General features: G+C 38.7%; 1 protein-coding gene across 1 annotated transcript in view; it reads right to left on the bottom strand.

Moving 5' to 3' along the window:
• LOC139479181 (protein draper-like) overlaps positions 1-15,446 on the bottom strand; it is a 44,218-nt gene that overhangs the window by 16,585 nt on the left and 12,187 nt on the right. The window contains exons 5-6 of the mRNA XM_071261986.1: positions 9,303-9,470; positions 1,456-1,584 (exon numbers count right to left, since the gene is read on the bottom strand). Of these exons, the coding sequence (XP_071118087.1) occupies positions 1,456-1,584; positions 9,303-9,470 (297 nt within the window). The remainder of the gene's footprint in view (positions 1-1,455; positions 1,585-9,302; positions 9,471-15,446) is intronic.

The following is a 15,446-nucleotide window of genomic DNA, read 5'->3' as shown; positions in this document are numbered from 1 at the left end:
CTTTATATATTTCACTTCTAAATGCCACTCAAAGACTTGACACTTGATATCTGTCAAAACTATTGCACACGCTACTACACAAAACAAAGGAGAACCCGTGAAGATCCTGGTTAGAATTGGTCTTCAGCAACCCATACTTGTCGTAAGAGGCGACCAACGGGATCGGGTGGTCAGGCTCGCTACCCAATTTTGTGATCGATGCTCACAAGACATGAGTATGAGACTCAAATGCTATAAAAATGAAATTTACAGACACCAAATCCCCTCGAGCTAGCCTAACAAATACAATGTGAAAGAACGGAAGCGGAGCGGCTCACCGCTTGGCAGTGATAAGTTGCGAGTCTCTAAGACCACTGGACCATGACGAGCTGGGTTCTACGACACTGTGACAGCCATTATAAAGTTGGAGTTGGATCTGGGGTAGAATAGATCTTCAGCAACCCATGCTTGCCATAAAAGGCGACTATGCTTGTTGTAACGGGATCGGGTGGTCAGGCTCGCTGACTTGTTTGATGGATGTCATTGTTTGCCAAATTTTTTTTGCGCGGATCGGTGCTCATGATGTAAGTCACGGGATTGTCTGGTCCAGATTCGATTATTTACACACCGCCGTCATATACATATAGCTGGAAACATGCTGGCGTTAAACAACGAACAAACAAACAAACAAAACAAAACAAAGAAGAACCCAGTTTCCGTATGGCCAGCCGATGTTCCTATGATGTAGGGTGTGTGGTCTCATGTAACATACGTTACATGACATATAATCGTAGTAAGATCTAATTGTTACAGAGACTGCAATCCCACGAAGATTTATGTGTTTGGTGGTTTGTACTTGTTACTGTCTCCACTGTACAGACATTATATGACAATCAGTAGAAGTACTTCACTTGAGGACAAATTACTGCATTAACATCATACAAATGTGATGATAATCCGTTTAATGCTTTTGTGATTACTTGTTAAATGGGCAGGAAGGATTAATATACATTAAACCCAAACCCAAACAAAGGGATGTCCCTAACTTTAAGGTCAGGGGTAATAGCGATGGAATACCCAAGGATTGTCCCCAAAGACAGAATTGGAAAACGGGTAGACATATACGTGGTCGGGAGCTGCTCGTGACACGTCGTATCCAATAATATAATATAAAGAGTGTCATACCAACTTTGACACCTCATCGCTCTTATTTAATCTTGTTGTAGCTAACATTCTTTCACAAAATAGACACTATGAATGTTGTGAAAATGACGTCAAATATGTACCTTATAAATACAACACCTATCCTCTATTAATTAAGTTGCAGTCGATAAAGCAAGAAATTACAATAAAGATTGTAATAATATAATTGATGTGTCACTTTTGTTTTTCGACAACATAACGAGTACAGAAAATAGTAGAGGAAAAAATAACACACAAACAATAAGCAAACAATAGTTAAAAGACAGTACTTACTTTTGCATCGAGTTCCCGTCCAGCCAGTTTTACATGTGCAGTGACCGTTCGGGCCATCACACCCTCCATTACATCCAGCTCCACACTGTGTACAGTCTTGTCCATCTTCGTAATAGCCGACACTGCATTCTGGAAATTAACTCATATGTGTAATGTTGACTCCGAATGAATTACAAGTGGGCTGTCGTTGATAAATGAGAGTGTTGCGAAACATCATCAGCGTTGTGTGATTAGCTTGCTGTATCGTTTGATAATGTACAACATCCTCGAACTTCCCCCAAATATAATATTAATTTCCCAGCACCATGATATCTGTGGTTGAACAAATAGTTATTCCCAACTCAGTTACCGGAATAAATCGTGAAACGACGCACCTCCCCGTAACAAACAAACGACAGAGAACCATCGCTACCATAACAGTATGTAAGTATCATTCAGTGCAAAGTGGACCTATGATTTCAAATCGCCAGGCAGCATTGACTACACCTTGAGCCGATATCTATCTCACAAAATGTATACCAGTTGTAAATTGTCCTCCAGATATTTCCAAACAGAACATGCATTTTTAAAAGCCAACACTCATTACGTCCTTTGTCACAATGCCAAAAGTTCTGTGTTTCTTATGGTAGGTCTTTCCATATCAAAATGTTTAAATAATGACCACGCAATTTCAAAAAAAAGAAACGCACAGGTAGAATGTAGTTCATTGAACCTGACAACACAAAAAATCCGGCACAGTAAACTACGGTTATAACGAACTCGAAGGGACCACTAATTTTAGTTCGTAATAACCGTAGTTCGTTATAAGCATATACACAACATTTATTCACCAAATGGTCCGGACTAAAACATAGGCTCGTTATATCGGCCAGTTCGTTATAAGCATGTTCGTTATAAACGTAGTTTACTGTATAAAAATTGGATATATGTTATAGGAAAATGTTGGTGGCCTGATATTCGACGAACGGTGCGTCAAAACGCAGCCATTGTCGATCTGCAATGTCTTAAAAGGCATTATTGTCGCACTTGTTCAAAAATGTCACGGAGGAAAACAGTTTAGAAAAATGCAGGTGCAAGTTATGGCATTCGTAACTCGTGGTAGTGCCTATAAAAAGGCAAGCATAAGCCAATAATTTGTCATTCACTTGTCAACATTTTTCAATGTCAGAACAAGCCGAAGACACTTCAACAACTGGCCAACGCGTTACAACCAGAATGGCGCAGAATTCCGCAGGACAGAATGCGTACATTTAACCAGTCAGTGCCAAGATGATGTAGAGCCGTGATTGCAGCCGGAGGCGGTCACACGAGAAAACTGAGTTCAGTGCGACCTTGTATTTTGTGGCCTCATGTGACATGACAATGAACAGTTTTCAATGCCTTTGTATAACGACACCATGTGACTATCGAGCTCCATATTTTAAGTATTTGTATCTATGATATTAAGTTAAATATACAGACTTCATTAGGTACAATATATTTACTAAAAATCTACCTGTGCGTTTCTTTTTTTGGAGAGTGTAGCTTAGAAATCTACAACGTTGAGGTTTTGCTTGGAATAACATACACGAGGAAATGAAAAAAATGCGTACGTTAATCCCCGAAAAAAAATTAACTAATTTGTATATTATTTCCTAACAAGACAATGCAGTGTGGGAATTATGCCTTAATATAGACTAGATTAAGCCATACGTAACTGTGACAGATAGCTGACAGACATAACTGAAGGGAATCATGAAATTGCAATAAAGATAAAGAAATATGAATATGTATGTGTTTTATTAAATTTAAGCCCAGGGATAAGGCGATGCATATTGTCAACGAGAGTGCGAGTTAATGCTGTGGTTCGCAATAAGAGTGTAGGAAAGGTAAACCAATGGTTCATAGGACTGATAGCCGCCGGGACAGGTGACACTTAATAAACCAGGGTCCCGTTGTACAAAACAATCTTATCACTACGACTGTCGTAAGTCGATGTTAAGGTATGGTATGCGCTAAGATCGCTTTGTACAACGGCACCCAGATCACATTTAGACCAATCAACACTCAGTTATCCTGTCACAAGCATGATGTTCCTTGGACGTAGTCTTCCCAGGCGTCCCTACAGGGATCCAAATTTTGAATATAAAATTATTGCTTAAAAAACTATTGCTTGAAACATAGACCATTGTTTGATATGGAATTCCAATGTCTCATGTCTACGTACAACATTCAACAGATCACATCAACTTTACACATATCCTTATGGGTGGAAACGTTCCCCTGAATGTCTGTCTTTATGAAGTCGGAGGCCCAGTCAGTCACGCAAGACGTTTGTCAGCACCATTACCGTGCTCATGGGGTCAACCTAATCGGTAAACATGTAAGGCCTGCATCCCTCAGGGCTTTCCTTCCAGGTCGAACTTAAACTCTGTGACATAACTGAATACTGACAGTGTTCAAATCTGCGTAAAACACTCACTCAAATATTGAATATTGTATCCACATCACTCCCGAAAGTCACTTGTCATTATATGATCATAACGTAATTTGGTAAACTTTATCGTCTATAAATAGTTGTAACACGTGTTATCGTTTCAGGGGCGGTGGGGTAGCTAGTGGTTAACGCGTTCGCTCGTCACGCATGAGCCCCGGGTTCGATTCCCCACAATGTTTGAAGGCCATTTCTGGTGTCCCCCGCCGTGATATTGTTGGAATTTTGCTTTAAAGGGGCGTAAAACAATATTCACTCACGTTATTGTTTCTTGGACACATACTTTTAAAACTGCTTTAGGTTCAGGAATAGTTCATTCTGTTACAGGAACAATAAATATTGTGGGTTTCGAATATGTTATTAATGAAACGATGCACACAGCACCGGTCATGTGACAACAATGTAGAGAGTTTGCTGTCAAAATCAGTCTGTCCTTCTTCCATTGTGTATGTTTCTCATGTGACGTGCAGCACACATAACCACTTTAAACAACAAATACTCCCTAGTTCCCTTATACATATAACCTGTCCTTTGAACATAAGAACGGAACGTTAACGGAAGGTGTACGTGTGTAAGAATAAACACGCACAAGTCCTTCTTGAAAAGCTTTTTGGAGTCTTTGAGGTTGGTTATAAGGGCGTTGATTTTGATAAAATTCATATTGCTATTTTGTCAATAGTGTGGACTGCGAATCTTCATAAATAGGTGCAGTAGGTAGGAAGAACAGGTTGTGCTTTCGTTTTACAAAATAAACTATTTCAAAATGTATTTACGTGCAGTTGTTTGTGTTAAAGTAGAAAGGCATTAATGGTTATTTAGGTAAACGTACTAATGCTAAGATTACAGGGAGTATTCTTTCCATAATGTAGCCCATGCGAATCTAATAATGACATTGCATTATTTAGGAGTATTAACTTAGTTCCAAATTTTAGAACATCTCTCATCACGGGTTGCCCCTTTCCTTCATTTTGGTCATACTAAACTCATTGATGTTGTGTATCTATACAACCATTATATCCACAAGAGTCAAAATATATCATAATACATGGAGAAAAATCTGAGTCCATGATCAGGACGTGAATATCAACCGTTTTAATTATAGTCCGGTCGATATAGTCTCAAATCCTACCAAACCTAAAACAAATGGCAACAGAAATGATTTCTCCTGTTTTATGAACAGAAGGCATCCCCTTACAGCATAGCAAAAATCTAGGAAAATCTAAGTTGGGAAAATTGTTTAATTTGGTAATGATCTTTAAGGGGTAGTAAATCAATATATAATACATAAAAAACAAAACATTTAATGTTTCATTTTTTGTTTAACCATATCATGTTACATATCAAATGAAAGCTGGTGTCTCAAGCAGTCCTTGTATATCTATATTTTGTATCTATTTTGCATAAATGTAATATAATCGGCCTTTGAAAAAAAAGAAATGGGGGGAAAAACACGTATATCAATATTTATTTATCTATATAATTTTTGTTAGTTTGAACTATATTTATCTAATAATATAAACACTTGTTTATTTGTTTGGAAACCTTCATTTTAAAACATTTCCTTTTTAAAACATATATGTCAAGGTAAGGTCATCAATAAATGTTTACAAATATGTTTCCCGACAAGCAGCACTTTGGCAGCCATGTTTACCAAGAAGACAGACTTTCATGTCCAGCAGGTATATACCACAAAGTAGTTTACAAGATGAAATGAACCATAATGGATATTATAAACAAATGAAATGCTGTATAAAATTGACTAAATCATGATATATATCAAGATAAAGAGTCTGTTTGTAAATGTTTCCTGCCAACCCTTTTGAGCTAAATACTATGTACCTAACAACAAGTTCCACTTGAGTGATTAACCTGGAACCGAAAGGTATATTTAATTGTTTCATAGTAATCTTTTGCATTTGAAATTGTATAAAGTACTTTACAAATTACATTTTCTAGTTACTTTATTTATCTGATGTTCCATGAGAAGTTATAAAGTTGTGAGAACTGGGGACATCATGTCAATGTTAACATAACTGAACTGTTTGTTTTGCGGAAGATCTGCAAACTATTCCAGTAAAAGGAAGATTGTAGATGTGTTTCCTGTTAGAACTAAAGAATTTGAAGACAAGATTAGAAGCACATGCTTGACAAGAAAGGATAGTTGGAGTGAGAAAGTATTTTCGAGATTAGAGTTTGCACAAGACCTCGATGCTGTCGATGCTATATATCATCAAACTTAAAGTGTAAACTTTAGGACAAACAGAGATATCCCCCGTCAATTTTCCAATGAAGATAATACACCGAAAAAAGTTAGGAAGACATGATTTGAAAAAGAGGGAAGCTTTCTTGAAGACAGCTGAAAAGCTAGAACAAGTTGATGGTGAACAGGTCTCAGTTCAAGATCTCATAATGAAGATGCAAGAGTGTCAAGGTGATACTGATGCCTATGTACTACATGTATGAAACAACAACTACTAGAATATTTTGTAGACATAACGGACATTTTTTCATTCCGGTTTTCATGACGGAAATAGTTTGCATGACTGCAATAAATGGGAAACCAAATGTTGCCACACTCAGAACAACAGCATCAAAGATATTACAAGAACATTGTCAGAAGCCAAGAAGTCAAGAACCTGAAAAGGAAAAGATGAGACTGTTACAAACACTATCTAAACTTATAAAGAATTACATTGAATCTATGAATATCCAAACCAACACATATCCCACACCAGACGAACTTTCTAACATTTTGAGCAATGAAGAATATCTTCCCTCGTCATTGAAACTTCTATTACAAACGCTCTTTGTTGGAAAGGGCATCAACTTGAAACTGAGCACCCCACCCCTGCAAATCGGGTAAGGAATACAGCTACATCATCACTTTGCCTCTAAATACTTGATTGACACCCTTTCAAGTCTTGGATTTTGTAGCTCTTACTTCGAGGTAAAGAAGTTTGATTACTCTTCTGCTGTGAACCACGGTTTAGACCTAACATAACATCTGGCAGATTTGCACAATTTGTTGCTGACAATGTCGATCATTATGTCAGGACACTGGACGGCCGTAACACACTCCACGGAATGGGCATCATACTAACCATAACACCAGGAACCAAACACCAACAACCTATTCCAAGAACAGAAGTTGCAGCTGATGATTTGTGAACAGCATACAGATATTACCAGGGCGAGGATTCACAGAAATCCATCAGATGTGACAATAACTGCTAGACTACCTTGCTGATCGAGACCCATTCCACGAAGACAGACATAATGCCAATGGCATCACAGCTAATAACTCAGCTATCGCAGATAAGGCAAAAAAGTGTTGGATAGATGATCTTTAATTCAATGTCTGGCAAAAAAACCGTATCTGACTTTTCATTCAAGAAATCCAATCAAGCTGTATATTAAATTGCAGACCATCTGTTGAAGATGAGGAAATTGCAGAATCTGTTGACCTGTACTCTTGTTCCAGAGACTAGTTACAGCAGCTGGTGATACATCAGACAACTTGAAGGAACTTATGAAGTACTGTGTAGGCATCCAACATCTTTGTTTGACTCCAGCTCTTCTACTGAAGCAAGCTAATAAAACACTTCTCTCTAATGCCGACTTCAGAGAACATGCTAAGGTGTTTGACAAGCCAGTGCAGGACATAACCAGAGAACAGATAATAATATCTGGAGAAAAGGCTCCCTTGTGCCTTTACAACAATTTACCAGGAGAAGACCTAAATTATATAAGATACCGTCGGTTTCGTGAGAAGGTCACATCAAGTGTGACCTACATCACCCCGCAAAGCTTACCCCCAACGTCAGCTGCTGCAAAATTTCACAGTATGCGGGTGTATCATCTCAGGTGCAGCAATGGAAAGCAGTGGGTGAAGTTGCAGCAGAAGAATGGGGTTGGAGAGTCATTGATGGACGAATGATTCCACAGCTGACAGATATGCCAGCAGCTCCCAAAAAACTATTCACCATAATCAAATGCAACTGTAAGACGAGCATGTGTGGTTCAAACAAATGTAGCTGTAGGCATCAAAGATTGCAGCGTTCTTCACTGTGTGGCGAATGTCGTGGCATGTCTTGTTTGAATTGCCAACAGCCTCCGGCATTTGAAGATAGTGAACTGTAGTTAATACATATGCATACCTGTAACTATGTATGCGTGTTTGCTATATTGACAACTTGGTGGGGTGTATCGGTCAGCACATGACCGTTTCTTGCTGTTTGGAACAAGATAGATTACTATTATTGAAAGCTGAAAACAGATTTTTGCTGATTTCTATCACACAAAACAAGATAGAATATGGAAAGGTAAAGCATGATGAAGCCTGTATTCGTAGCTTTTATTTGATATGTAACAAAGTTAACATTGTATAATTAAAAAAAAAATGAATATCTATATTTCAGTAAAGGTGACTGAATTTGAAAGTGTTCCCCCCACTTAGATTTTTCTACATTTTTTATATGATGTTAAGGAGGGCTTGTTAAATATGAATCAACTAAAAGCATGTCTGTTGCAATTTGTGGTTGGTCTATCGTTATTTTGACGGGGATATAAGAGAACTATGTAAATCAATACCCGTTTTCTCTCTAGTTTTAATAGGTGTAGTAATAGATGCGGAAGACTGAAAACGTCTCCACTGGATCAGACTGATCTTCTTTAAGTACATGTATCAAGAGTACATCTTCACATTGCATAAACCACATGTACTTACATTTAACATATATGTAAAGCTCATAGTACAGTTTAAGCGGACACGTGACCACAGTCTAAGCTTGAGATTCACCTAAAACTGCCAGTTAAAAATAGCTTTTCACAGTTTACTTTCATATTTCATCAAATGCATTTCAGAATACATGTACTCATTAGATTATCCTTTGAACAACAGGTTGACATGATTCAATGCATAATTAAACACAGTCCCAGTATCTGCCCGCAGAACAACTTGAGTCACACATAAACTATTTCGCAAATTGACATAATCGTCTTCTGATCGCTCATTACATCGATCGTTACATTAGAGCTCAAGTTGTGCAGTCTACATAAAACCCTACCAGCAAACATACTTTTGTGCAAATGTTTATTTAAGAAGAGACTTCTTCCATGTTGGACGAAAGACGTGTTATTACTTATCAAACAATACACCTGGAAACCAATACACAATAAAAAAGCGCCATATACCAAGTATTCATGAGTATTCATACTTGTTTTCCTTGTAACATCTGTGTAATAGGTAATCTTAATGTTCGAAATGCAATGAGCCATATTGGCAGAAGAATGTATGATCCACTGTTAATTCACATCCTTTGACACACGGTAAAGGAAACAGTTACATAACACTACACAGAGTAATGTCACTTACCATATGATAGCTCTACTTCACACACTTTTCCATATAGGGGCAGTGTAATATCAGTGACGTTGTTTGGTTCAAAGGTGAACAGCAGTAGGCCAGGTTCACTCTTGTCCTCAGTTCCGGTTAGTTGTTTGTTCCCTTTCTTTAACTGTACTTTAGCAAATAGCGGGTATTCTGAAAATTAGTAACGCATGCCATATCACAATAACTTGATATTTTGTGAATCGAAAGCACTGCATCTGAGTCAGGACCAATTGCCAGAAATGTTGTGTTGCGGTGAGTTCTGTTTGTTCCTTAAACAACTTACCTTTCTGAAAATTATATATACACATTTGGTCACAATTAATTCATAACATGCTAAGAAATTGCATCTTAATACGTCGTGATTTTGTTATGAAGGACATGACGCTATTGAAACAATAAGCTAACCCAGAAATCTATACAATACAGAATTCAATATGAAACCAACAAACAACAAAGAAATTGACTGGACATTGACTGGATTTATACAATTAACTAGTTTACAAAAACAATACAAATCATTGCAAAGTACACAATAGAGTGGCAGTAAAATATTCAAAGGCAGTACAATTACACCGGTGATATACTAGCATTGGTAGCATCCGCTGGTCTTGAAACCTTCGACTTCTCTCGTTGGAAGCAGGCGAATTTTTCGACCATTGAATTCCTCACAGCACCAACACATTTGAAAATGCTTAATTCAAATATCTTATAATGGTGTCCGCCGACGAATTTATCTGAAAGATGGTGTGTACAAGTGACATGGCGACATGTATGAAACATGATCGGAGCGTGTGTTCGAGCTTATTCGACGGCAAACAGTCCGAACTGTGTCTCACTCTACGGTATGGTATGCAGTTACATACATGTATATTATAGAAAAAAATAGGAACCTACCAGATGGAAGGCTAAAGCACGATCCTCGGATATTTCGGTTGGCCTACCAGTACCACCGTACCACGTACACAGTACCACAAACATTTCAAACACGTGAAAATATACTCTTCCAAAAAAGAAACTTGACATAGATGTTAAACCACCTTTTGCCAAATATCTAAAATAATTACATTAAATGTGAACCAAATAAGTCAAACAGAAAGATGATGTGTCTATAATTCGCGAAAACACATGCAAAGCACATACACGTAGCGTTTGGGGATCAATTTTACAGCTTCATGCAAACACAACCGCCTGTAAAAAAACGTGCAGCACAGGATCCTGTGCAGCGCCCCCGGCTTAATGGGTATAAAAATCCACATCAACGGCTGTTCATACAGTCCTTATAACGGCAGTAGAGGCGGTGACAGAATGCCAAGATTGAATGCACCTCAACGGAACAACGCCATTGGGAGATTACAGGCTGGAGCAACTCAGCAAAAAGTGGCCAGGCACTTTGGCGTATCCAGAAAGACAATCTCCGCACTGTGGACCCAATACAACAACACCAACAGAGTTGACGATATACCAAGGTCAGGAAGACCAAGGATGACAACCCAAGCACAAGATCGATACACCCGGCTGCGACACCTCCGAGACCGCACTACCACAGCCACGTCTACAATCCCTGGGGTACGCAGAATATCAGATCAAACGGTACGCAACAGACTGAGGGAGGCTGGACTTTTTGCACAGAGACCTGTTCGACGTCCTGTATTGACCCAACGTTATCTGGCGGATCGTCTGCTTTGGTGCCAACAGAGGGTTAGATGGACACGTGCAAGGTGGAGAAATGTACTGTTTACTGACGAGTCCCGTTTCCTACTCACACGTGCTGATGGGCGCGCACGTGTCTACAGACGTCGGGGTGAACGTTACGCCCCCAACTGTATGCAGCAGGTTGTCCCATTTGGCGGCGGGAGTGTCATGGTATGGGCCGGAATTCATCACGGTGTTAGGACGCCTCTCGTGCATGTGGCAGGTGCATTGACAGGTGTGCGTTACAGAGACTTGATCCTACAGCCTTACGTTCTTTCTCACGTCAACATTCATGGTGGACAGTTCCAACAGGACAACGCTCGACCGCAAATTGCACGTGTTTGTCAAGACTTCTTACAGCACAACAACATGCAGACATTACCTTGGCCAGCCCGGTCACCAGATTTGTCCCCGATTGAGCATCTGTAGGACGAGTTGGATCGATGCTTTCGCAGAAGGAATCCACCGCCCCAAACACTTCCGGCGCTTCTTGATGCGCTTCTTGATGCACTTCAGCATGAATGGCAGCACATCCAAAAGCGTGTAATGGACAACTTGATTGCATCTATGGGTCGTCGGTGTCAAGCGGTGATTAATGCACGTGGTGGGCACAACTGATTCTGACATTTTCTGTACCCCTGTGACATTAACTGTATCGTGTACGTGTGTCTGTCTAGGTAACACGATTAATGTTTTGAACATTGTGTACATTGATCTTAAAACAGTGTTTCAATTATGGTTTCTGTGTCCTATTTTGAAACAATCGAATTATATTACATTTTAAAAGTCAGTGTCAAGTTTCTTTTTTTTTAAGAGTAGATTTGTAGTATTTTGTTGCCGCTCACACCGGTGAAACAATGCCTTGTGAAGTCAGGGGTCATCCAGTGTGCATAAACTCCTCCTAGTGATCTATCCTCTCTACACGCAGTGTCATTGAATACGCCCAGATATATTTTGAATATTTGTTTACTAAATATAGCCTGCGACGGCGCATTTGAAAGAAAGCGCTAGTTTTGGACAGCACGTTTATTTTCAAGATGTGTTTTATTTCGTTTTTTCGTAATTCAAATGGCTAAAATGATTGTAAATGGGAATTAATATATTCTTTTTTCGATTATCAATTTTTATTATCATGCACAGGAATGTAGTTTATCAGGCCTATTGTATTGAAATACAACACATCCAAATGTCGCCGATGTTTGGGGAGGGTACCTCGGGCCCGAACTCTATTCTTAGCCCTTGGATCCTCTTTTCGATCAATCACCCCTTTACGATCATTCGGGTTAGGAATACCCGTTTAGTGGCCATTAGATTACACGAACTCAATTCTTATCCCTTGGATCCCCTTAACGATCTACCAACCCTAGCTTTACGATCATTAGGGTTAGGTAGCTGTTTTGTGGTTATGATAGATTCTTTAGCGGCTCCCAAAATTCTTCACACAAAAACGTCGAGAAAAAAGGAAGATAGGGTTTAGTGTCGAATATTTTGGTTCCTGGAAACTGTTCTGGAACATTCACACAAGTCGCTTTCACCCGCAAACTTTATTCATTTACTGATTCAAAAGCGAACTCACACTTGTGTCGTAACCAACCATGCTTATGGCTACCTCGTTCCTTACAATTATCCAGTTATCCTTACAGTGTTCCCTACCACACATTTTTGTCACATAAATCACCCGAAGAATTATTAAAAGCCATGTCATTCATGCCTACCCACGAATTCGACACCTGACGCCAAGAGCTGTGTTCACTCAGGTCAGTTCGCGTCCGACGGATTCACACTAAAACTGGTTGCTAGTCTTGAGACACGTGAACTACGGCAGAGATCGCCAAGTTGTGGTACTGTAATCTAAAGGTGCTCCTAATGAAAAAATACACATTATCGTCCTCAATACTCAATACTCAGACGATAACATTACTTCGGGCTTTCCTCTCAAACCAAGCTGAGAGGGCATGATATAACTGAAATACTGTTGAAAGTTAAGAGTCACTCACTATCTTTTGATAAGGTTTTACAGTTGTTGGGTCAAACATTAACAGTTCAAAAAGAGAAACAAAAATAATTTTCAGCCTACTAATTGATTGTATATCAACCTAATTACCAAATAAATCTTAAAAAAGGTTTCGTGATTCAAAACATGTCCTTTGTGGAAGTGTTTTAGGACCCTGAAAACATTATTAGTGAATTAGTGAGTTAAGATTTATTGTCACATCGGCAGTATTTCAGCCGTATCGTGAGTACAACAATTTAGACATTAATATAAAACATGCCAACAAAGGACACTACAATAACAAGACCATCACAGACTTTATTTAAAACGACCATATAACGATAAAGAGATATCACTGTATATAACAATACATGATAAAGATGGGCTATAGGTCACCAGCACAATCAAAGTTAGGCCATACTTTTGCTACCTGCATGGAATCCTTGTAGGATTTACGCCACCCCTCTGGCTACTGGCGATTATTAGAAAGCCAAACAATTAATCATACAACGATTTGACCTTGAATGATGTGTACCCTCTCAGGGGGACAATATTTTACGTTATATTTACACCCTTTGAAGATACAGTCACTAACAATCTAAGTTATTTTGTTTATTCGACCCAATTAAAAGATCACTTACTTTCTACTATACACATTTTATAAAAAAAAGTATCAATTAAAAAAAATGAAATAAAATTAATACAATGAGAACTCATCGTAAAAAAAATCTGTATGCATGAAACCTTGAAATAGTTATCCCTTGTGATGGAAAAGTCGACAGTCAGGCAGGACATGAATCTGGATTTTGTCGAGTTCTCTCACCATCAGATGAAGAAACAGCATTTGTTCCAACATGACTTCTTTTGGGTTTTTTATAGCGAGAACCGATGTGTTTTGGGTTACACATGTTGAAAGAAAGGAGATTCGAGGGTTAACAAGGAGCGATGTTATAGTTGAAATCGACTGCAAAAAGCAGGGCTACAAGGGCGTTATATTCCGGGAAAACAGACCCTGTATCTATTTCTGACAACCAGAATGAAAGTGAGGCCCATGTCAGTTACCTGAAGACAAATAGAACCCGGAGGTTGAACATGCCAGATTGGTTGTTTAGCCACCGCCCTTAGCATACGACTCTAGGCAAAGTTGTAATACAAAGTGTTGCTGATTATTTTCATGAATCAAATAGGTTTGTATGGACAAATTCCAAAACACAAGCTTTCCATGCTTAGGGCGTGGCGTGACTAGCAGATTGATAGAATCGGGCCCATTCTGCAACCTGTCTGGGTGAAGTCCCTAAATGGATTGTTACCAAGATGAAATGGAACAATTACTGAAACATTTTTTTTCAGAATGTGTTTCTGTCCATAATACTTTTGAATTGATTTCCGTTATCGGGTGGTCAGGCTCGCTGACTTGGTTGATGTATGTCATCGATCCCAATTGCGTGGATCGATGCTCATGATATTTATCACTTGATTGTCTGGTCCAGACTCGATTATTTACAGACCGCCGTCATATGACTGGAATATTGCTGAGTGCGGCGTTAAACAACAAACCAACCAACCCTTAGCTAGTGCCATCTCCATGTTCCCTGCCATTAGGTGACTGTTCATGTACTTATAGAGAGGATTGTTTCACCTTTCAGATCACTCCTTTAGAGATAACTAAGAAACTGATAGCTAGGATGCTTATTGGAACTGTAACACATTAACACATACAAAATATACAAAGTTCATTTTAAAGGTAATTTACTTTATGAACTACGAAACATTATAAATTTGATTGCAAATTTATAATAATTGACACATCATTACATTAACTTTCATTAACCTGTCAATATAGGTTGTAATACCATACACATGGTAGCCCACTATATAACAATTTAACAAGAAATGAACAAATCTGACTACATATTGATATTCATGATTAATAACTATATCACTACTAATTTAAAAATGACTCATTGGATATATTAAAACTGTATTGTAATACACGCTTGGAGGAAGTGTAGAATTGTGGAGCAATTGTACACTATGAGATAAACCTAGATCACATGCTCGACCTCGTGCATAGGTTAAAAAAATTATTATTTATTTCATTTCATAGTCATTCTTTCATTCATCTCGTGAAGACTGACAGTGAAAGAGTGGCATGTTTGATAGCCCATGAAAACATCGTACCTACTCGTGGCCTTGTGGCGGTGAACACAAACGGTGATCGATCTGTCCGGCTTTCAGTCATTGTTTTATTCAAATCTGATAGTTACATGTAATGTTGTTCACATATATATCTGTTTGCACTTGCCAGTTATCTACGCGCCCGTGATGCGGGCCAGCTCGACACAGAACGGCACTGTTACTAAATTCACGTCGTATGTGCAATTTGTACTTCTGGTCTGATGCTGTAACAGCGCGCCAAGTGATTATAAATAGACGGCAGA

The sequence above is a fragment of the Haliotis cracherodii genome, unplaced genomic scaffold (assembly GCF_022045235.1).
Source record: "Haliotis cracherodii isolate W230 unplaced genomic scaffold, xgHalCrac1.p SCAF_4, whole genome shotgun sequence".
Taxonomy (NCBI): domain Eukaryota; kingdom Metazoa; phylum Mollusca; class Gastropoda; order Lepetellida; family Haliotidae; genus Haliotis; species Haliotis cracherodii.
The sequence above is the reverse complement of the archived record's forward strand: the minus strand, read 5'-3'. Positions and strand labels throughout refer to the sequence as shown.